The sequence below is a fragment of the Paroedura picta genome, chromosome 3 (genome assembly GCF_049243985.1).
Source record: "Paroedura picta isolate Pp20150507F chromosome 3, Ppicta_v3.0, whole genome shotgun sequence".
NCBI lineage: Eukaryota > Metazoa > Chordata > Lepidosauria > Squamata > Gekkonidae > Paroedura > Paroedura picta.
In genome coordinates, this window is record NC_135371.1 from 145,511,482 (window position 1) to 145,536,294 (window position 24,813).

Genomic DNA, 24,813 nt, shown 5'->3' on the forward strand with positions numbered 1-24,813 from the left:
GAACAGATCAAGTTGTTGTTCTTGCAACATTTTCAGTAATCATCTCCTTGTTCTTAATTCAAAGGCATCTATCTTCCTCACACTTCTTTAGGGTCCAGCTTTCACATGCATACATTACCATGGGAAAAACCATTGCTTTGATCTTTGTGACTGTGAAATATCTTTGTCCTTCAAAATCTTCCCCAAGTTTGTAAAAGCCTTTCTTCCTAAGATTAGCCTTTTCTTCACTTCTAGATTCCACAAATATAAAATTGTCCACAAGTTCCAGTACTTCTCCATCCACTGCAGTCTCTCTCAGAGATCAATTTGACATTACTTTTGTCTTCATACTGAATGTTAGGCCAAATTTTGCACTTTCCAATTTTAATTTTCTGATGAGTTCCAACAAATTGTCTTCATTCTCTGCTAACAGTTACATCATCTGCATATCTTTATTGATTTTCCATCTTCCAATGTAAATGCCTGCTGTCATTTTCTCTAAACCTGCTAGTCTTACAATATATATATATATATACACAATAAAAAGATATGGAGATAAAATGGCTACAAGCTGCTGTAAGTGAAACATAACTATTAAGTACTTTATCAAATCCTTCATAGCGCAAATAGCAACAAATAACCTCCTACAAATTGCAGTTTCTTTCCAAGAATTAATTTCCATTGGTTTTAGGGAGCTACTTATTCAATGGAATAAAGCATATTGAGAAATAATATAAAGATGTCATGTGTTGAGCTTTGGCAAAACAATCCTTTTGAGAGAAAAAATGGCTACTTGCACTATGAAGGAATTGATCAATTACTTAACAGTTTTCTTGTATGTTTCATTTCCAGCATTCTGCAGCAATTTTCTTTAAGCATTCTATAAATGTGTAAACCACCACCACCCTCCCCCCCCCAGCATGCTACATGTATTCAATACATTCTCTCCTCTTAAACCAAAAGTGGTAGGAAACACAACACACTTCCTTGCATCTAGTTTATGCAATACCTACAAGACAGCATTCACAGATTTCATTAACCCTTTTAGTCATTACATTTTATATAGTAACATCTAACCTTTTAACTATATTCTGATAAGGGGGGGAGAGATATGAAAGCAACCTGAAAACACTTTCTACACTTCCATAACCATGTCTAGTCTTTACCTGGCAGGGAGAACTGTCAGGATGTGTGTTTTCCAGCTCTTGCTGTTTGTCATATCACATTCTGCACCAGTGTAAGAGGCTACTTTTCCCTTTTTTCTTACTACAAAAAGTTCCTTCTCACACTGGCATATCTTACACCGTATCTGCACAAAATGTGTCTCCACATGCAACTGCAAAATGGGATTTTAAAAAAGCATAAAGGATAGGTATTTTCTTCAATTTGATTATTTTCTTTCAATAGCATGAACCTTTGCCAAGGGCCATAGGCGTAATATCCTTTGGGTTTAAAAGCACTTTGCTACATAGAGTACCAAGTAGGATACAAGCTCAACAGCGTCTTGAGCAGAAAGAAGTTGTTGCATTGGATTTTGGGGTCCAAGGTATCCAAGGCACTTACAGATAAATATAAAACATCCCTAAAATGCTGACTCCATTCTAATCTAAGTAAAAAGGGTCAAGCACCTGATACAGTTCCACAAACAAATGTTGATCTCTACCTCCAAAAGTGTGGATCTTCAAATACAACCTGGAAATAGTTTAATACAATTAGTTTTAAATCCAAACACAGATCATATTTTGATTAAAAAATGTTCTAGGGGGTGAAACTCTTGCATCTGACATTAGGCTTGTGAGATCACAGCCCAGGCCATGTGGCCATTTATAAAATGACAGTCCAAAACAAAATATTAAATATGAGCTCATCTTATCTACACTCTTCTTTCACTTCAATGTTTTAAGAATTATTGAAGCAGCCTAGATGTCAGGAACTGTCAGGAACATAATAAAAGATTAACTATCTGAAATACTATGAAATGTTAGCTTTTGGGGGAAAATACTAGTGTATTACTGTTGCTTAATTTAATTTAAGCAAATGATTAGAGACATTTTACCCATAGCACAAAGGAAAGTGAGCTGTTCATTACATCACATTATGCTTTAAAACTACCTTACTAAAGAAGGAAAGAAATAAAATGATAACTGAAGTTTTGCAGTTGAAATTCTCATTCACAGTTTGCCCTTCAGGATAACATTAGAAGCACCTTGTTTCATTTGTTTATAAAAAGAATATATTAAAACATACTTGCACATCTGGAAAAGCAAAAAGATAATCAAGAAAGATGAATACAGATATTTGTTGGATAGATCAAAATTTGGATAAATCAAAGGCCATTTCTATTACACAGGCAATACAGTTTTTATTGTGTTTGTTCCATCAATTGCAGCAAAAAATTGTTATAAGCTAAATGAATAATCAAAAGAATTTAATTGTCAACAATTCTTCAAGAGTGATTATGTACTAAGTTTGTCCTGGAAGGGAGAGATGAAAAACAAAAACGAATATACAGTGGCATGAAGTCTCTTTCTATGGTCAATTTTCAATGCCTCCCTAAAGCATTAAGGCTACTGAGGCATATTACTGCAGGTTATGTATCATCTCCTCTTTGGCAATGAGATGTGTAGTTTTGTTAACTAGAGCCATCAGTGAATTGAGTTTGTGAGACCAGTCATTGAGTAGGTTATTTGGGTCCTTGGGTTTCTGGAAGTTGATAATTCCTGCCAGCCTATCTACTTTCGCAAAGATGGTCTTATTCACCACTAAGTTGGATAAAAACTCCTCAGATTCCTGTAAAGCAAACAAATGGCATTAAATTAGGTATTTAAACTGAAATCCACACATCAAACTTGGAATGAAATTCTATTGAAAGACTTCAGAACAGAAGGCTGGATCCAGTGATCTACAGACACAAGGACTAACAGCTACATGAGCTGGGAAGCTGCAGTAGGGAGGTGGAAGCGGGCAAGATTGCTTCCTTCTTTCTCTCCTCTCACTGGAGCTGCACTGGGAAAATGGAAAAAAGAGTAATTTCATTGTCCCATTCAGCTTCACAACTTGTACTATTAGTTTAAATTGGTCCTGCAATCTGAGAATTAACTTTTCCACATTTATAAAGGACAGTTCAGAATCCTTTCCAAAATATGGAATCACAGGAAATATCTGCAACTCAGTACTTTCTTCTAATGAATTGTGGGATTCAAAATATGTTTAATGAAAAGCAAATATCACAGAAATAAGGAACAAGGTCCAGCCACTTCAGTTTTGCTAATTTATAATTCGGGTTGTTGCATACACATGGTCCTTTATAACAGTGACTCTGGCATGGAAACGATATTGTGCCCTCAAACAAAATCTGCCAAATAATCACACAAGTCAAGGCAAGTATCTTGCACGAAACAATCCTCGGAGATTTACAAATGTTTGCAACACTTGCAAAGGGTGAGTAAGAAAACTTGTTCCGGTTACATAAGAAATCCAGTCATATTCATTCCCATATTTCTAGCTGCCCCTGGAAACAAGGGAGAACTAAGAACATTAATTGTATGTACAAATGGAAAAGGTTGAAAGTGGAAACTGGGTGGACACTGTGGACTGTAAGGCAGTGGTCCCCAACCACTGGCCGTGGCCTGGTGCCGGGCCACGAAGGCCCCGGCTCCCTCTCCCTGCCCCCACCCCCGCAGAGAGAAATTTCTCAGGCCGCAAGCAAATTGGCCGAAAAAATGGTCGATCAGCTTACGGCCCGGCAAGCTTCTTTTTGCGGGGGGGGGGGGGGGAGGGAAGGAAGGAAGCGTGGCCACCAGCGTAAACACAAATGCTCATGTACAGACCTGCTGCATATGCGTGAAATGCCACGCATGCGCGTTTGTGACTGCACATGGTGCAAAGGCGGACCTGTTGCGCATGTGCATTTGCACATGGGCTGCCGTGCATGCGCAGCAGTCGGATCGCCCCCCCGCCAGTCTGCAGCCTAATAAAGGCTGCGGACCACTGCTGTAAGGGATAAAACTCCATATAATGACAAGATACATGGGATAGCTGCAGCTAACAATCTCCTACTGACTTAATCAGTATGGGCTTAATTCTAAGAACAGAAAGAGACTTTCAAATATACCTGTTTAGGATAGCTCATTTGGTTAAGTCAAATTCCACAATAGCACACTATCCTTTATGATTGAACCCAGAGGACTCCAAAGCGTTATTCTAACAGTCACTATAAACAAACGTCACATATTTTACCTCAAATAAACAAAATTACCAAGGAAACCTGAGCACCACTTACATCGACTGATAAATCCAGGAGCTGTGCCATTCGCTTCATAGTGATTCTGGTATAATATTTTGCCATTATTCTAATATTCTAAAAATAAAAAGTAGAATATAAGATTATAGTCCAGCAATCAAAATGTCTCCATAAAATAAAGTCGTATCAGAACTGAAGCATGTTTAGACTCTATACAGCTTGTAAAAGGAAATCATTTAAATTGGAGATTTCAGAAAATGTACAAAACATTTTCAGATTAATCATGCCAACACTACAATTAGCAAAAGAGATCTACAAGTTCTACACACACATAAGCACAAAATGCAGCCTGAATCTTCAGTAGGTTAAAAGCTTATGAAAGTATTTATAAAGGGAATTGCAGTAGGCAATACAACAAACTAAAATGGCCCTTAAACTCTGTTAAAATATCAGTATATTTGGACTTGAACAAAACTGGTATAAAATTTGTCATTAATTCCAAAATAACCAAGGAAAGTTGTAGTAAGACCTATTTATGAAAAATATTTTACCCAGGATGACAGTATGGGTGACAATAGCCATTAGCAGCTTCCTTCCCAATTCTAATTAATAGTCTTAAGCAGATTGTACTTACATGCTCCACAACTCTGTTTTTTAAATCTTTCCATCGTTTTTCACCTTCCTCTGTATAACCAAATACATCTGTTGCAGGGCTTTCTAGAGACCCTTCCCTTAATTCTTTTCCATATTCCTCAACTAAGGCAGTCCAGCGCATCAATTCCATAGTAGTAAATAATTTTAAAAGATCTCTGTTAAAAAACAGAACGCCCCCAAAGATGGGTGGTAGAAACGTTATTTTCTTATACCTTAGGAAACTGCATTTAAATGTTCTGCAGTGTATTTAAGCCACACATTAGGAATAGCTACAAACCTAAAAAGGGCAGTTCGGGGAAGCTCATGAATCAAACCACAAACCAAGCCAAAAGGGCCTTGCACAAGCCAATGAGTTTGGTTCCTCTTTTCCACCAGCCGCGTCTCACTGTGATCAGAAGGGAAGAGGATCACCCAGGAAAGGTTAAATGGCTGCCAGCCATTTAATCCTAACACCTGAGCGAATCTGTTGGTCAGCAGTTAGGTTTAAATGGATGGAGGCAATTTTACCCTAACTGCTGAATTAATCTGCTGATTAGTGGTTAGAGTTAAATGGCTGATGGTTAGCCATTTGAACTTAACAGCAGACCAGTGAATCACACACTACTCCGCATGAACAGCAAAACCAAAGTGCCTCAAAGTTGGGAAAATGTTCAGGGAAGGCGGCCCAAATTTTGGTTCGTGAGCCACTTGGTGCCCATCCCTACCATTCATGTTTGCAAAGATAGACACTTAAATACCAATTCAGAGAAAAGAGTACGCCCACACAGACTCTTATTTGCAGATCTGCATGTATGTTGACTGCAGAACATAAACTAAAAAAGTTGGCGTGATCTAAACAAAATAGTCCTTTACAAAACTGTCAATGCCAGTTTTTACATGTACATACAATAGCTGTATACAAACTCAGGCATTATGTTAAATATTGTAAATGTAAATACTGTGATAGTTCAAGTATCTTCACCACATTTTTCAATATATTTAAAATACATTTTTCAGGTATACTTTAATGTCCATAAAAATACAGATTTTGCACTTCATGTGATATTTGTACAGGGCTATTTTCTGGTACATTCTCACACCAACTATGTTGTTATAACAGAATAGAGGACTAGAAAAGTTACATACTTATACTTGGGGATGTCTTCTAGTTTTTTATCACTGCTTATTCTATGTACCAGATCAGACTGTTCATTATCGTAAGGTGACAGGATAACATAAAGAACCACACTCTTCAATGCCTGTTAACAAAGAAGAAAAAGTATTTACTAGAGAGATCCACAAAAGCAGCAAACCAGGCTACCTACAGTTATGTTTGATATATTTAGAAAAAGCCCCAAATATACAGAAAAATTATTATATAAATAAAAAAACTATGTAAATTAAAAAAAAAACTCATTCACAAACAGACCACTAAAACACTCAAGGACAAGGGAGAACAGAATGCTGAGAGCAGATGAATACCATGAAGGAGGAGGGAAGTGAAAAAACACAGAGCTTTTGAGAACTTACAGAATTCTACAGAAAATATTTGGGTTCCAAGAGATTTACAAATCATTTATTGGCTCTTGTGATTTCTCACACGGCTTGTTCCTTTTAATAATAATTTTTCATACAAGAATCAGGCTCATTGGCATACTTATTGCACCAGCAATGCAATGCATTTGCCCCGGATCAGATGCATGTAGCCAAAATTGAGGTGGATGCCATCAAACTCAAATGCCTAATTTGAGAAATTTCCCATTTTTGCATTTTGATTACACTCTTCCTCCAAAGAGCTCAGGTCAGCATATTGTTGTCCTTCAATTTTTCATAATCCTGTGAAGTACGTGAATGGTCCACATTCACCCAGTAAGCTTCCATAGAACAGTGGGGATATGCACCTGGGTTTCTCCCAGATTCTAGCCTAACACTGTAACTAGTATATCATGTCACCACTCACCAGTACCCCAATCACCAGACTTGGGTCGCCTCATACACAGGCTTTTGCATGGAACACTTGTGACACATACCAGATTGTATCCAGCCTAAAATTTCTGCTAACAGCAGGGATGGGGTAATTTCTACTAATTCTTCTTCCTACTGCAGACCCCCACAAAATAGCTGCTGCAACTTACCACAATGTAGGCCCTCGTGCTGTGGTTGCAGCTGTTATCGAAGGAACATTTAAAAAAAACATCTGTACATCCAATCAAATCTCTTATAGCTGATCAGAAGACCTGCTGTGCAAAGACCCACCTACTCACTTTCTAAAACCCATTTGGCTGGCACCAGGTAAGGTGTCGATAAACACCATGATGCCCACTGGCACCATGTTGGACAACACCCTTGCCTAAGATAAGAGACAAAATTCAAATAGAAGGAGAACCAAGTTTTTGCGCGAAATCTGATTACAGTGTGATGCAACAGCACACAAGAATAGCCAGTACTGGAAAAGGAACTTGAGTCCTACATCAAAATCAAAAGGGGAGGAGCAACACATTGAAAGTACAAACACTTCCCTTAACAGACTGCAGTGACCTGACTTGGATGGCCCAAGCGAACTTTACTTCATTAGATCTCAGAAGCCAAGCAGAGTTGGTCCTGGTTAATATTTAACCAAGGAAGTCCAGCAATGCAACACAGTGGCAGGCAATGGCAAAGTACCCCTAGACATCTTTTGCCTTAAAAATCCTACAGGGTTACCATAAGTCAGATAAAACCTGACAGTACTTTCCACCACTAGCAACAGACAATTGTACAGGAGCTGGATCCCACAGAAAAGCATGTGCAAATAATCTGGTAAAACATGTCCTTTTCCTCCCTTTTCTGAGGCAAAAGAAAGAGGATGCAACCATTTTCACCCAGTTCCCCCATGTTAATGCAGTTTGTGTCCATCACAAGGATCTCTCAATCCTCAGAAAAGACCTTCTGGATCAACAATTGGGGAAATATGGTGAAAGATTCTGTTTACCTGTTGCCATTTGTTGCCTTCGGCCTGAATGCACGGAGTGTCATAAATAGCTCTGTAGTGCTTACAAATGGAAAGATAGGAACCTTCGTGCTGATCCAACTGAATCATTAAATTGTAGTATTTCAGTTTGGGTTTCTGAAATGTTGAGAAAACGTCATTAATTGAGACACTCTGAACGTGTCAAGACTGTCCCCACAAGCCATAACAGAGAAATCTATTAAAAACATGTGTATCTGCATAAACAAATGTAGTGCAAAACCTCTCAGACGTACTTCTGTGTTTTCTTCCTGAAAAAATTTGGTGTTAATTTTCTTGCTAATAATTTGGGTTCTAATGTAGTCTTTCACAGCCAGACAAAGCCTCATCTGTTCCAAGATGAATTCTACACGTTCTTTCTTTTCCATTGATCCATATGTTTCCACCTAAAATGAAAAATGTATTTAATAGATTATATCTCCAGTTTATCCATTAAACTGTTTTACAGGTAAATCATAAGATGTGTCCTAGTAAGTTAGCTAAAAGTTCTGCATCACACAAATAAATAAATCCTAAATTATGGTGCAGTCGAATTCCACACTTCAGCTATGTAAACATTTGATGCTTAGGAATTAAAATCTTCACCCAGGAATTGGATTTCAGGGTCCTGCAAGAGGGGGAGGAGATAAGGTTGCACATGCAGAAATGCTAGTCTGGATCCAAGTCAACCTGTTTATTTGTTATCTGTTCCACAGACCCTTCACAAGCACTTCGTGTAGGGTGGCACCCCACCATATCAAGCTGGCATTGGCAAATATCTGTTTGTATACTCCTAGATACAAAGCTTCCTTCCTTGAGGTAGCTTGGCTGCCTTGCTCCATCATGTAAGTTGTTGCTTCACCTGTAGGGGAGCCTTGACAGCCAAATCCCTTCTCATAGGCTAATCCTTTTGGTAAGGCCTTAGAAGTTATTACAAAGGTGCGAGTAAAGTCTTCCCCATTGTAGAGTGTCCACCTTGGATATCAACAGACCCATTAAAATGGACAGAAGCATTAGGGAACTGGACTAGCTTTTTATAATGGAAGCTGCCATTTTCTTCTGTCATGAAGGTGATCCCTAGATGCTGTAATGCCTGACACGGTTCTAGCAAGCTATTTTTCAAGTTTATTACAAACCCAAATTCCTGTAGACATTGAACTTGGGGCCTTATATCCGGAAATGCTTGTTGCTTAGAGCTGGACCATACCAAAACTTCTAGCTACAGATGGATATACACACGCCTTGTCTGAAATTTGTTCAGAAATCTTAGATCAAAAATTGACCTCCAGTACCTATTCTATTGGGGAACAGAAAGAAAGAAAGAAAGAAAGAAAGAAAGAAAGAAAGAAAGAAAGAAAGAAAGAAAGAAAGAAAGAAAGAAAGAAAGAAAGAAAGAAAGAAAGAAAGAAAGAAAGAAAGAAAGAAAGAAAGAAAGAAAGAAAGAAAGTAAGTTTTGGATTGTTTTGGATTGTGGTACTTGATGATATGGAAGAGATGGCTGATCTCATCCAAACACCGGTGTGTGTGTGTGTGTGTGTTGAAATTGGACGGAGTAACCTGAAGATGCAACCTCTGTTGCTCAGCTGTTCCCCATTTGATTGTACCATGTATATTTGAAATGAAGCAGACAACTCCCCACTGGGATGTTGGCCAAGTCGTGCTATATATGGTTTACATCCTCTGTCAGGTTTGTTCTCTCATCTGTTGTTGAATTTGCTAGATCATGGGTTAAAGGAACCACTTTTAGAATTTTGTCTGAACTTTGGAAGTATCTGTTGGGAATTAAAGGAATAATCACCAAGAATTTTATGATCTGAGCATTGTCTACTGCTAGACCTGTTGGTTTATCCCCAGCTTCAACCAGCACAGTGGTCCTTTAATTCCCAACAGATCCTCCGAGGCAGCAGCCGGGGAGGAGAATGAGGAGTCGCGGCCCGGTACCAACTGATCCACCGACCGTATCGGTCCCTGAACCGGGAGTTGGGGACCACTGAACTAGCATTTTGTTAAGGGAATCCCCAAACAATGTGTCCCCTTGGAAGTGGTAGGCTGCCATAATTACTTGGAACAAAAATTGCCCTGCCAGGCTCTGAGTCAAGAGAAACCTTCTGGCTGCCAATTCAGATGCCAGGGCCCTGAATTGATAATATAATTGCATCTGGAGTGGCACATGCAGAGAAGGTCAATCCTTCAATGTTCTGTTTGCCCCTTCAAGTAACCTCTTGTTTTCTGGGATAAGCTGCAATCTTTTATAGAATCAGAGTTGGAAGGTACCTCCAGGGTCATCTAGTCCAACCCCCTGTACAAAGCAGGAACTCAAAACTACCTGTCTACCCAGAATGACCCCAATTTCATGCTCAAGTGAATCTCCAGAATCCAGCCTGGCCTGGAGGAAATTCACCTACCATCTCACAGTGGTGATTAGCAATTTCCTTTAATCCATGCCATGGCTTATCTAGCCGCAAGAGATGCAACTAGGTTTGCTCTGAAATACATAGATATTGCCTCATGGATCTTTTAAAACAAAATTTTGGATCTTTTATCTCCAGCGTCTCTGATATACCCCTGATCATCTTCAGGAAACAAACCTGATAACTGAAGCACCTGGAGAAGCATTACTGCATAAGAAAGTAGGTTGTAGATTTTTAGAATAAAAACAGGAAAACACTTGTTGAACATTGGACACAACAATTCTAACTCCATCTGTTTCTCAGGAATTTCCACAAAATATTATTTGCTCCCCTCTGGACCATTAATGAGATCAGGTCCTTGTGCTTATTCATCAGTATTTAGGGGTTCTTTTAAATCTAAGGGCAGCCAAGGATTCATACAAAAGATATTGAAAATTCTCAACTTTGAAAATCTCGAAGATTGTTCTGGGACTTTAATTTCTCCATCATATTCTTAATCGGAGAAAAATTCCCCCTCCTCTTGGTTGTCAGAGTCAGATGGGTCATCAGGCAGAAAAGTGGGGCTAGATCTTCCCCTATTTCTGACTGCTTTGTTGGCCATGCTGCATATAATCTCCGGGGGGGGGGGCTGTTTAGAATGCTCTTCTAATTCACTTAGGAAAGGGGGGCAGCTGCAAATGCCCACGCCTCTCATGTGGATCATAAGGCTGCTGAATGAATAATAGGGTGATCACCTCCCTCATAATGGCCTCCGGGGGGGATTGCTAATACTATCAATCTCTCATGCTGATGAAGACTGGTGCAGCTCAGAGGTCTCCTTGTTGAGGCAGCATCCAGCCATTTTCCATGGCAATTGCAGAAGATCCATCAAAATGGCTGCCACTTCCTGGAGATGACTCCTCATCCTCTGGCATCTTTCCTACATCTTTTTTCATTGCATGATGTTTTAGTGCTGCAGTCTGCACTCCCACATTCTTGCAGTTTGCTCCTGAGGAGACTGCACCAAGGTTAGATCGACTTGAAACCTTAGTCATAACTGATGGCTCTAAGTTATCATCTGACAGAAAACCATCATCAGTTTTGGAGCTATAAAGACAACTTATGGGAACGCTGTTAGGATTCTAAAATTGTTGCCACTGTAAATTTGAGCCTTCAATTCAATCTGATCATCCTTCCCCTTATTTTAGTCTCCAATAGAGAGAAAAGGGGAAGAGACAAGGGAAGGATGAGCAAGAATGAAGAGAGGTAAAGTTAGTTAACTAAGAGAAGCTTGGACAGGAGAAAAAGGAATACAAGATAGCAATTAGTCTGCTGCTAAAGGAAAGACCTTGCTCTCCCTATCGAGACAGGAAAGGAAATAAGATGGGTGACTCTCACAGGAGGTGGAAAAATTTGTTTCCTTCCTTCTTAAGTGAATTGTGGGAAATGGCCCATTCAAGATGAACACCACCTCAGAGGGAGAAAGCTGTGTTATCCAGTACTTGTAGGGAACAAGGATTGCCAATTATATAATTATGCTTGATTGATACTCAAGCTATTGCTCTGTCCTGCCCTCTACCTAATGGAACCCACAGGGACCAAGCCCCTCCATTGGGAACTCCATGATGATAGCCCCCAATCCTCACTGGATCCATCTACCTAAGCCATCCTACAAAGCAGAGAGACAAATGGTCCAACTAGCTGGGAGCTATTCAGCAGAATGGGCATTCAAGAGTTTGAGACAATCTGAAAGGAAAAAGCAGGCATCCAAGGATGACATAAACTGGCAGTGCTAGTTACCATAATTGTAGCATTGGTTGGAGGTATCCAGCTGGCCAGTGGAAGTGAGAGTGGGGCGCAGTACCTCTGGAAATGTAGGGGCTTAATTGGCTGCGAGGAAGGAACTTGCCCTTTGAGCTGTGTTAGCTAAGTTTTCCATGATCCAGTGATAGACCAGCTAGAGATGCTTCCTTAGACCTAAATCTTGCCAGAATTGTTTCGACATCTGCTCACAAATCTGTTTTCAGTTGTCAATGAGAACAGCAGTAAGAAGCTAACAACCTTTGGACTGGCAGCTAAGTTTGAAAGAACCTTTTGGAACCTATTGCAACACACATTGTAGCTAAAATATGTTACAAAAAATTAAGGTGCACAGTTTTTAACAAAAGGCCAAAATGATAAAATGTTATGTCAAAATAGTCAGTACTTGTAAAAATGTTATTCACTCCATGTTAAGCATTCCTGGGCCACTACCTGAAGTTCTTGCAAAATTGAGGCAGCTTCTTTTACTTCACCGTTCTGTTCTTTTATTGTTGCAAGAGTCTTAGTCAGCCGAGCTCTCTCAATTTCAACATAAATCTAAAAAACAAAACAAGGTTTCCTTTATGCAAAGTGCTTAAGAAAACAGTAAGCTATATTAGAATCTTGAACCATGATCATTCCATGTTAGGCTACAGCATCTGTGCAGCAATGTTCCCACAGGGATAAAGCCACTTATAAATTCTTAGATCTGTAGATGGTCAGAAGAATCTAAAAGGCTAACTGCATATTAGGGTGACTGCTTGCTGACTCAGATACATTTTAAGAACAAAAAAACAGAAATTACTGTCTGAAGAGGCTGGCACTTGAGCCCTCACTAAATAAGAGATTTACAACACAGAGTCACACCCATCTAAACTCATTCCAGCATGCTGAGATGTATAACTTGGCTTAGGACTGAATTGTCTCTCAGTATTAGCCTAAGTACTCAAACACGGCAAATCACCAATGAATATATGTGAAGAAACTTTTTGAACTAGAGTTTTGTTCATCCATGTACCATGCCTCAACCCTAAAAGACCACCCTGTCTGCTGGTCTCCATTTTAATGCCAAATTATGAAAAGACTACAACAACTCATATAAAACTTCTATTAGTTAGACCTCGAGAACTTAAGTGGAGATAAACATAAGGCAAACCAAGAGCTCAAGATAATACTGACATGCTTTTGTCTTCATCGTAAATCTCCAATTAACTATACCATATAAACAAACTGGTAACCTGAAAGATGTGCAGCAGTCTTAATGCGTGTTCTAAGGGAAGGGTTCTAGGAATAATACAGTTTTAGAATAGGAAGAATTTTTACCTTTCCTTCTGTAACCATGCGCAGTGTGTCAATTAATCGCAATTTGATTGGTAGATCTGTGATCTCTTCAACGTAGGTGAAGCACTGCTGGACCATTTTAGCAACAGCCTAATATGAACAGCAAAAAAAAAAACAAAAAAACATATGTCACATCAACATAATCCTTCATAAATAGCATTTTTGTTTATTCAAGCATCAAAATAGGCTGATTCTTACACAAGTATCCATCCACAGATAATCTTTTCAAAGAAAGAAAAATAGGGAATATGTTTATTGTAAGCCAAAGAAGTGACCAGTAACATTTGTTTTTGTTTATAGATGGAGAGTAGAGAGTATATACAACACAAAATGGCAGAGATATCTCAACTGCTTTCATTTCAGCAGCTCTTTTCAAGGCTGCACAGTAAAAAGAAATTCACAATCAATACAAAATGAAGCGCAAAAGGGCAAAACTTCTTATTGGGCTAAAGGATCGCCTTTAGAAGAATTATGTTTATTTCACTATTAAGGGATAACTTATTCAGAGTTTCTGTAACTGGAAATCAGGCTTATAACAGCAATTTAAATTAAAAATTTCGTAGCTTTATTTATTGTACAGCAGTGGTCCCCAACCTGCGGGCCGCGGCCCGGTGCTGGGCCGCGGCCATAGCGCCGGGCCGCGGCTCCCTCTCTCCGTCCCCCCACAGTAAAAAACTTCCCAGGCCGCAAGCTTGCGGCCCGGGAAATTTCTTACTGCGGGAGGGCGGGGAGAGGGAATCAGGGCGCGCCCACACATTGCGCATGCGCGAAATCGCCATGCGCGCCCGAAATCGCCATGCGCTGCACTTTTGCGCATGTGAGGGGCGCGGGCGCAGCCCACTGTCCTGCCGGTCCCCAGCCTCAGAAAGGTTGGGAACCATGTAGTATTATTAAGAACCTATACTATTATTATTATAATATTATTATAGGTGTTAAGAACACCTATAAACACTAAGATTCTAAATACCTGCTACTAAAGTTTTCCCAGAGGATACCAATCTTTGTAAAGATTCAGCAGCTGTAGAAAATGTTAACATCCTTAAAGCAAGACCACTTTTGATCTTATTTTTTAGATTACAGTAAAAATATAATTTTTACACAAATTCTGTTGGTATCAGATTTCTCCATCGCTCAAACTACAGCAGACAATTCTTCCACCAGTCAACATTATAAATTCCAAATTGACTGCTGTGTGCAATACTGTTGAATGGATATTACAGATACTGGAGGTGTTCTATATATATTCTCCCTACCCCTTTAAACACAGGTTGGTAGGATTCAGGGGGGGGAAGGGGCGGAAATAAATAAATCTTTAAATTATTGCAAGTATTTTAAAACATGTGCTAGAAATTTATCAACCATTTGCAATCAGTCTATATCATTAGAAAACATCAATTTCAAAATAATATAGTTACTAGAACATCAGAATAGGGAAAAATTCCTAATATATCACATCTGTCTTTAACAAGAGACAATATAACAATACATGTGAGACAGTGTGTATTGCTCCAGAAGCACAAAAGCACTTTCTTGCCATCCACAGAATGGCTTTAACTCTTGCAGTATATTCAGCAATTAGAAGCTAACTGCATTTTACACTTTCCCACTACACACAATTCCTCCCTCCAAAAACTAAGGTTTGATGATAAATATGAGTCTTGTCTCACAATGCATAGTAATTGGATAGGGGGTTCCAGCAAAAACACTTTTAACTACAGCTTGATAATGTATCTCCATTAAATTAACTGTAGGGAGCAGAACCCAATTTCTAATCTAATTTCAATCTGTATGCCATAGAGTAACGGAACTAAAAATTTGGTATGGTATAACTTTAAAGCTGCTGGAATATAAAATTTAAAGCAAGAGTGGCCAAAATGTGGCTCTCCAGATATGCATGGACTCCAGCACCTGCCAGAATGGCCAACTGGCAAGGGCTCATGGGGATTGTAGTCCACAAATATCAGGAGAACCACCCCTGTGAGAGAGAAAATTTAATACAGAGCAGACGTCCTTTCAACATGCTCAGTCAACGGACTGCAATGGACTGAATTGGAATCACTATCCTGCAACACAACTTATAAATATATATAAAGTTATCCACTTGTTCAATCTTATTCCCCTTTACCCCCCAGTTCCACTATTCATGCACCTGCCAAATGCAATTACTTTAGTTTTGTCATAATTAATTGTGAGCTGTTTCTTCTCACAATAGCTACCACATCTTCCACACCTAACAGAATTGCTAGGTGGAAAAAGGCACGTTTACGTGGGCAGAATTTATAACCCACCACATTGTTTATGTAAAGATTGAACCGCTAAGATGCCAAGAGACATCCTTGTCTGACTTTCTTAAAAGTTTCAGTTTGGTTAGTATGGGTCTTTTTGGTCCTGGCCCCTGCCTGTTGGAATAAGCACCCAGAAGAGATGCAGGCACTGGCAGAGGTCACCTTGGAGAGTCCACATCCAGCTGGTGCTAAGGCAGCTGCATCAGCTATCAGTTGATTTTCGGATCCAGTTCAAGATACTTATCTGACCTTTAAGGCCATACACGGTCTGGATCCAGTGTATCTGAGGGACTGCCAAAGATGCCACTGAGGCATCAGAAATTGTGGATAAGCTGGTGCTAAACAGGTAGGGGCTGGAGGACTTTTCAGTTGGGAAGGTACGACAAAGGATGCCAAAAGGGTGGGAAGGTGAATTCTTAACTCAAATGAGAAGAGGCTTCTGCTCGGGCAGATGTTAAGAAAGCCTGAGATTCAGCTAATTGGAACCAGCCCCAACTTTAACTACGGATGGAGAGACACTTGAAGACTGCCTGTCCCTAGTTATATCAGAAAAAAGACCAGGAAAAAAGAGAGCTGTGTAATTGTGACTCTGAAACTACAGTAAATAATGCTTCCAAAAGTGCAAAATAGTCATTTTTATTTAAAAAATCATAAAGAAGAAGAAGAAGAAGAAGAGTTGGTTCTTATATGCCGCTTTTCCCTACCCAAAGGAGGCTCAAAGCGGCTTACAGTCGCCTTCCCATTCCTCTCCCCACAACAGACACCCTGTGGGGTGGGTGAGGCTGAGAGAGCACTGATATCACTGCTTGGTCAGAACAGCTTTATCAGTGCCGTGGCGAGCCCAAGGTCACCCAGCTGGTTGCATGTGGGGGAACGCAGATTCGAACCTGGCATCCCAGATTAGAAGTCCGCACTCCTAACCACTACACCAAACTGGCAATCATAATAACAAAACAATATTGTATTGCATTGTTGACACAAGGCCAGCCAGGGCAATTTGCTGTTCACATTGTCATTTAATTTTGTATTCCTAGTTCTATTGTTTTGTTCATTATACACATTGTACAGTACATTCAAGATGGCGCTTGTATTATTATTCAATTTTGTTCATCCACTCCTACTACATTGTTCATGTTCAAGCTGTGCGATTATATTTTTTCTCTTTCTGTATTCTATAATTCACCTTGCATCTCAGAGATACAGACTATAGAAAAAGAGACATCAGGAAGAAAAGCTCACATGGCAACCTTCATAACTAAATTACATGAAGTTCCTTTGTTTATCCACAAGACTTACTTACCTCATTCCTTTGCTTGGCATTCTAAATTCTATTTGCACTCCTGAAAGGATTCCAGTTAGTTTACAATATTAGCAACCATGGAAGGCACAAGAAAGCCAGATATCCTGTCCTAGCTCTGAATGAACTTAGTTTGGCATGCATTCTGCCTTGTACTACATTCATCCCTATATAAGTGTTTGTCTTGTTCACTATATTATCATGAATTGTGCTTTTATTAACTGCCCCCCCTAAAAGATTTACAAGGCAATGAATGACCCATAAAAAACCCCACAAGGATGCAACTGCGACAATTTACAAGGCACAAAAGGCAACAGAATAACTGGCAATCAGTTTTAAATATCCATTCAAAAGAATGATTTTTCAAAACCTAGGAATGAACAAGGTGACCTTCTGTGCCTTTCAGGAGCTTGCTGTAGAACCACAGTGCTACCACAAAAATAATGCAACGAGAGGAACTTCTATAGATCCTCAGCTAGTATTAGGGTCCCCAATTATGTAGTACTCATAAGACAAGACTCCAACAATCTAAAGAGAGGCTGGACAACCTGCTGGTCTTTTGACAACTTATGACAATTCTACAGATGCGTACCCCATTTCTTTTTTTAAAAAAATTTCCAATGTTTTGACACTTTAACAGCAATGTTCCATTTGGTCATCCAAGATTGGAAACTGCACACAGTTCACAAGTGTTTTTTAATATCAGTAGTAGGATATGATGTAGACCATGGCTCAAAACTACTACATGCATGATTCATAACTTTTTACTTTAAACACACACTATCCAATTAGTCACCAAACCAAACTTTACCACTAAGGCATACAATAAAAGTATGGAAAGATATTGCAGAAAGCTAATCTTCACTAAGCTATATGGAAGAACAGCTAGCCATCTTGTTAGAGAAAGCAAGTGAAAATAGCTAGGATATTTAACGGAATGAACCAACTCCTCTGGCCCTTAGAACTAACAGTAATTTCTCCCAGGAACAAAAGGAAAAAAAAACAAATGAATGACTGAATGCTCTCTGCATTTTGCACCATAATTAGACTAACAGAAGTGAGGGACCCATAAAGACGTGTCTTATTTCCTCCTCAATTATTTTGTCTTTCCCTCCTCCTGGCAGTCCCTATATCCTCTCCACCAACTAATATACTTTTTATCTGCCAACTCATCTTCAGCTATATTTAGGATTTACTTCATTTATTCTCCACCTTTCTGCACAAATGGAACACAATGTAGCTTATGTAATTCTCTCCTCTATTTTATCCTCACAACAACTCTGCAAGATAGGTTAGGCTTCCACCACCCTATAAAACCCACTCACTTAGTGTCAGATGTAAAAAGGATGTTTTTGACTTTGCCCATGTACAGCCGAAAGCTTTTCCTTAATGGCCATTCAAATAAATGAACCCTGCCAAATGTAGTCAAAATTTGTCAATTTTAGCTTTTGCCTCATCCCTTCCCAGTGTAATCTTACCTGCTTCAACTGACTTCTTCTCTTTGATAAAAGAATAATATTTTCATTAAGGGCATCCCAGTCTTTTGCTTCATAACACATTTTTACTACAGCAACTAAAATGCGAGATGTAGACACCATGTCAGAAGCCTAAAGAGAAGAACAAGTAATTAATTCTGGACCACAGTACAATTATACTACTGTTTCTGAACAGTAAAAATGTTCAAAGTGTAATTTCCTAAGTAGTTAAACTAGCTCAGTTTCAAAGTTAGCAACAAACAAACAAACAAAAAAAAGGGGGGGGGAATCAACAGTCACAACTTTTTCCCCATGACCTACAATAAAGACCACAGCAGGAAGAAATTTGGGATATCTAAAGACAGGACTAAGATTCTTAGTATGTTCTACTTTCACAGACACAGTAACAAAGTACTATTGAAAGAGATTCTTCACCTTCTTTTACCACTGGCAGATAGGGAGACTATTTATCTTGCAAACTATATTAATGTAGGTGGCATCTGAACATATAAATAAAATGGTAAAAAGGGTGCTGTGAGGAGCTGGGACTCATAGCTTAACCACCAATCAGGTAGGCTGTCCAATCCCTGATTGGCCGTCCATCCAACAAACGGCCAATCAGGAAGGATGTCCCTCCCCTAGCTGCATACCACTTCCATATGGAAGAAGTGCCAGCTCCCGGTAAGATAGGCAGCCAGTGGGAGCTGGGAGGGAGGATGGAGGGCCTGGGACTGTGGGCCTCTGGGAGTGTGGCTGGGGATAGGGGAGGGAGAGAGGGAGCTCCCACCAGTGCTGGCCAGGATGGTGGTGGGAGGAACAGAGTCCCCACCAGTGCCCCCCCCCCTCAAAAAGGTCCGCAGTGGGCCTTTTGGGGCAAAGGAAAAAGCAACGCTTCCTCCCTGTCCCAAAAAGACCTGCTGAGCTTCTGCAGACCTCATCTGGCCTGCCCGGGGCAGGGGGAAACCTCTAGCACCCATTGTATTTTTTGATGCAACAGGCTTTGCTGCTAGTTTAATGATAATGCTATATACTTGGTGTGTGGTAGTGGATTAAATGTTAAGAACCACTGGCCTAGAAAAAAACTACCATCATCTGTTTTCCCATCTCATTCATTAAGATTCACTGGCAGTGTAGGAAAAGAGCCAATTTTTGTTATTTTGATCTTCAAGAGAAGAATTAACTACAAGTACAATAATATGGCTAAAATGTATTCAGGAGTGACTATAATTCACATTAAAAGATCCTGCAACATGGATAAAGGAGTACAGTCAAAACAGACTTTTAAAAAAAGGAACAGCTGTTTAATGTAGATCACTTACAGTTCGAGTCTGTTTCTCCAGCGACAGCAAAGTCTCAATTGCTTCCTGAAGCCTTCCATCCTAAAATAAAAAGCATATTGTCCAAAATAAGGGAAAATTACTTTCAAATTAGAGGACGTCTAGCTCTACAAAGTCAACAAGTCATTTATCAAAGTGACATTACAATGTGTCATTTTGAGTTCAAAATTTTTAAAGGACGGCTATATACTATGAGCAGAAAAAGGAGGCATAAATATATTCTAAATATAATCCATATTTCTGTTGTACAAACCAGGTTCTCAGTCTAGCTAAAGTCAATCATGACTATGACCTATTGAAAACAAGGATGCTGAAATTACTTGCAACCAACTTTTCCAATGGTAATAGTCACAGCTAACTTCCTGAGCAAAGTTAATGGACTAAATCCCTTGCTGAACTAAAGAGTAACATTCTGAAATCCTGAACTGGAGTCTTATATCACAAATTAATAAAGTTATTCTGCTGGGTACATTTCAGTAATAACGTTACACGGGCAGTACAGAACAATTTAAGTTCCCATGACGATTCAAAGAACTCTGGGAAATACTTTATTAGAGGAAACATGCAGAGCAACTTCTCACAATATATTTTTCAGTGCACCCCCCAACAAACACACACTACTGCCTATTATGCACGGCCACTGAAACGGAGGCATGGAGAACGCGGAGGAGGGAGAAGCGAAGCAAACCGCTTATGCACGGGACGGAATGCAACGGCGGCAAAACCTAGAGATTATGCACGTGGCTACTCCGGAGTTGCTTCTGGTTGCACCCTCTTCCCGGGAAGCTCCATTTTCTTCCGCATCTCGCTAACACGGCTTTTTTGGCAGCATACGTTGACTCTGCACCCGGCTGCCACCTGCAGTGTGCATAATTGGTGATTTTAGCTGCCGCCATTCCACCCCGAATGCGGACCTTCCACTCCATGCATAATGGGCCTAGGAGAGAAAGCAACGAGCTTTCTCAATACTATTAGCAGTTTCTTTTCTTGCCACCATTGCAAACTGCCATAGCAAGAAAAAGCATCTTACATACCCTTGCATCGCTTGGAAGGCACATCAAAGGAGTATCTTGGCTGCCTTTTCCTAGTGGCAAAAGAGCACCCAGGAGATACCTTCCAAACATGGGTCAGGAACTGGGGTTCATGACAACTCCCCAAAACAGACAGACACCCTGTGAGGTGACTGGGCTGAGAGAGCTCTAAAAGAACTACTCTGAGAAAAGCTTGAAGAGAACTGTGACTAGCCCAAAGTTATCCAGCTGGCTGCATATGGAGGAGTGGGGAATCAAACCTGGTTCTCCAGATTAGATTCTACCACTCTTAACCATTGCACCACACTGATTCAACAATCTTAACCATTGCACCACACTGATTCAAACAACAGCTCAACTTTTGCTACTTGGATCTGCCTATATGGCAGCCAGTTACAGAAAAATAATAACTGGGATGAAAAAACTAAGAAGAAGAGTTGGTTCTTATAAGCCACTTTTCTCGACCAGAAGGAAACTCAAAGCAGCTTACAATCACCTTCCCTTTCCCCACAACACACACCCTGTGAGGTAGGTGAGGCTGAGAATGCTCTGAAATTACTGCTCTGTGAGAACAGATCTAACAGGGCTGTGACAAGCCCTGTGGGGGAGCAGGGAATCAAACATAACTCACCAGATTAGAAGTCAGTGCTCCTAACCACTACACTAAGATGGTCCCAGGTGATGCCAGCTGAAACATTCAAACAAAATTCTGGATAATGGGCGCCAATCTGTGCGAAATTATTTACACATTAATCCGACGTGACGTTTTCCATAAAACTGGACCAAGCATGGTAGTTCTAATAATAAAAAAGCACTTGTGATCAAGGACGGCATACCAGTTAACAAGCATGCCCCGTGGTCGGAGGGATCTCTCCAGGAACTGCTGCCTTTTTCCTACTGATGGAATATCCCCCACTCACAGCCAAATGCAGATCTTGCTCAGGATTCCACACTCCACCCCTTCCCTTCAAGGCCTGGCTTCATTCATGCAGGATGCTGGGCGGCATGGGGAGGAGGGGCCCCGAAGCCTACAGCTCTCAAAGGCCTGAGCCAGCTAGTCCAGGGTTGCCTACAACTGACAGGGAGATTCGGGAATGCATCCTCAAAAGGGTGCAATGGCCCAGAGTCCACCCTCCAAAGCAGCCATTTTCACCTGGGGAGCTGATCTTTATAGTCTGGAGATGAGCAGCCATGGTGGAAACAAAGGGTTTCCTGCAGGCTGAATAGGGGGGCAAAATATGTGGGTGTATCTCTCCTGGCCACCCATGTCTGGGCAGCCCTTTTCCAGCAACAGTTTCCTAGAGCCCGTTGTATTTTTTTACACAATCAGATTTATTGCTAGTTTTTCATTTATAATTTTTATTTATAATAGTAGTGATTCTCTAACCTATAGTTTGTTAAATGCAGCTTGTTAGTTATATTCTCACTATTTATTACACAAGCTGAAGGCATAAAAATAAACCAATGAGCTAATTAATGAGGAACAAGCAGACTTTTGTAAGGACATAAATAATACAGGGCAATTAATTGCATTGCACTATTTAACCAATATGATTGTCCACCGATCCTCAAAAAACTTGTTTGCAAGATGCATTGATTTATCTTCAGGCTTAGCTTCAACAAACAGGGATCATTTGTGGGATGTTAGCTGAGAGATATTGATAAATGCTTCATTTGGTTAATTCACAGACCTCTTGTAATCAATACAGGTCAGAGTAGGTGTAAATGGATATTTTAGGGAAAGTATTAATAAGCATCAATATGTCAAATTTGGGTTTATTTTGGCACTCTTTTTATTTGATCCAATTTTATTAATTATGCAGTACATGAGATAGCCTCTCGATTCTTTTTTCTTCCTGCTTTGGGGTCAGATAGTTTCAACCTTGTTGTATGCTGATAACATGGTTTGGTTATCAATAAGCCAAATAGGTATGAAGCAGATGTTAGCTAAGTTAACTTAAAAAAGGACAATTCCCTTTAATTAGCTCAGGGGAATTGAAGGCTTACAATTTTAAGTAAATAAGGAAAGCATGCATTTACTGCATGTGCATTTGCTGTTACCAAATTATACCTTCCCTTTGCCATCAAATCACAGCTGACTTATGGCAACTCCATATGATTTTCAAGGCAAGAGACATTCAGGGACAGTTTACTATTACCTGCCTTTGCTTGGTGCCCCTGGTATTCCTTGGTGGTTTGTCATCTTAATACCAGCCAGGGTTGGCTCTGCTAAGCTTCCATGCTCTGATGAGACCGGCACCCCCAGGCCAGGTTTATAAGAAACTATTTTTCCACATAATGCCAGGAACACTATAAAAATCTGTTGTCAGAAATACCAACCAGCAATGTGATGGATGTGTTCAACATATGGCCAACAAAGGGCACAGCACAGTCTATGTCAATCAAAGCAGCTAAAAGCTATTAGAAAAGCCCTTAGCTTAGTATCGTGTACCTTCTTCAGGCAGTTTTGACTTCTGCTGAAAGCAACAGAAACTATTACACTAGTTTTACGCTATGCAAAAAGGCAGAAACAATAACGCTGTGTACACAAGCTCCACATTAATTTCCCCCCAAAAAAGTATCACAATCCAGAAACCCAACTGATTAATTGTGCTTACACCTGTTGTAGCTTCTTATCTACTTGGAAACTGAGTATTCCTTCTCGACCTCTTCCCAGCCTCTTCCATCAAACAAATTGTCTTCCAGGCCATGCAAGCAGCTACCCTAATAATGCCAACGGATCGAACCGACAAATAGGCGGGCAGCGCCGCCAAATGACGAGCGCAGCCACTTGAATCTAGATGGAGAAGGTGCCATCCTCTCCCCCCGTCTCCCGCACAGCCGCTTCAGCGGGAGGGCTTCCTCGCCACCCGCGCAGTCGGCAACCGCACTCTACCGCTGCCTCCCGTGGGCAAGACGGCCGCCGCCAAACAGACCAGCCTGGCATCATCCTCTCTCCCGCGACTGGCCTGGCCCGTGCCGCCGTGTCAGCGCCTTTTCGCGAGACGGTCGTCCGCGGGGAATCAAGGACCGGTGCGGCCTAGGTTGGGCCGCACCATGACTCAGCCCCTTCGGCGGCGGGGCCCGGGCCTTACCTGGGCCAACTGCTCGCACTCGGGCAGACGCTGGTCCACGGTAGCGCTGTAATCCATTTCCATTTTCACTATGCGGCCATCGGCCCGCTCCGCGCCGTCGTCCGCCATGGCTGAGTTCCGACCAGGCCCTCGCCCCCCTCCTTTCGCCTCTCACGCAGCCGCTCAGTCACTGAAACAGGCACACCGTCTCACCGGAACCGGAAGCCTGAAGACTCCCGTCACTTAGGCAGCGCAAAAGACAGCCCGTCCCGCTCCCTTTAGATGGGTATCAGGCACTGCGGTAGTCAGCTAAGGAAACGTTTCTGTAGCGAACGTCACGTGGCGCTTCCCTGAGGAGGGAGGCGGAGGCACAGGACTGGAAATAATACGGAGGAAGGGAGGGAGAGGGAGCGCGAGGGCCAAAGGAGGGTCTCGTCGCGCGCCGGGGGAATGGGAGCTCCTGCGCAGGAGAGGAGCATCTGGAGGTCCATGTTGAAGGCTTGGGGGGTTCCATAGGCAGCGGGTACTTGCTGCGGAAGAAGAAGAGGAGGGAAGGGAGCCACACGAATGCCGGAAGACGAGCAAGAGGAGGGAAGGGAAGATTTCTTGCCTGCATGTTGGCGCCTCTTGCTTGTTTTCGCAGGGATGGAAACTACTTCACCACACACACACATATTCAAAAAAGAAAAACAACCCTCGTTTTTATTCCTTGTACGTGTTGTACCCAGGTGCTTAAAAATAACTCCCCATATTAATGTTCTCGCTGCGTTCCTTATGACCGTGGCAGACAGTCTTGCACGCAGCACAAAGATGATTGATGTATCGTGTCGTGTGGCATGTGTGCAATGCAGCTAGGAGATGCTGAGATTGTCTGGCAGCCAGGCAGGAGACCCTAGGGGGTGGGGGGTTGCCATCGCCTGCCCTCCCGCGTCATCCCCCTGG

At 41.1% G+C, this 24,813-nt stretch overlaps 1 protein-coding gene across 1 annotated transcript; it reads right to left on the minus strand.

The window, feature by feature from the left end:
• Positions 1–406: 406 nt before the first annotated feature.
• On the minus strand, positions 407–24,127 carry PSMD12 (proteasome 26S subunit, non-ATPase 12). The gene is made up of 11 exons (XM_077328403.1): positions 23,893–24,127; positions 19,749–19,808; positions 18,433–18,561; positions 13,355–13,462; positions 12,485–12,589; positions 8,099–8,248; positions 7,827–7,961; positions 6,002–6,114; positions 4,857–5,031; positions 4,262–4,339; positions 407–2,769 (listed from the first exon to the last, which is right to left on the minus strand). The coding sequence occupies exons 1-11, from the start codon at positions 23,998–24,000 to the stop codon at positions 2,560–2,562; spliced, it is 1,371 nt and encodes a 456-aa protein (XP_077184518.1). The 5' UTR covers positions 24,001–24,127; the 3' UTR covers positions 407–2,559.
• Between the last annotated feature and the right edge of the window lie 686 nt (positions 24,128–24,813).

Bases quoted from the DNA above. Each gene is read 5' to 3' on its own strand.
- PSMD12 (XM_077328403.1), bottom strand. From the start codon at position 24,000: ATGGCGGACGACGGCGCGGAGCGGGCCGATGGCCGCATAGTGAAAATG. The intron at 12,590-13,354 runs GTAAAAATTCTT...TTTGTTTTTTAG, and splicing joins GCATGGTTACAGAAGGAAAG to ATTTATGTTGAAATTGAGAG. The intron at 8,249-12,484 runs GTAGTGGCCCAG...TTTTCATTTTAG, and splicing joins CAATTTTGCAAGAACTTCAG to GTGGAAACATATGGATCAAT.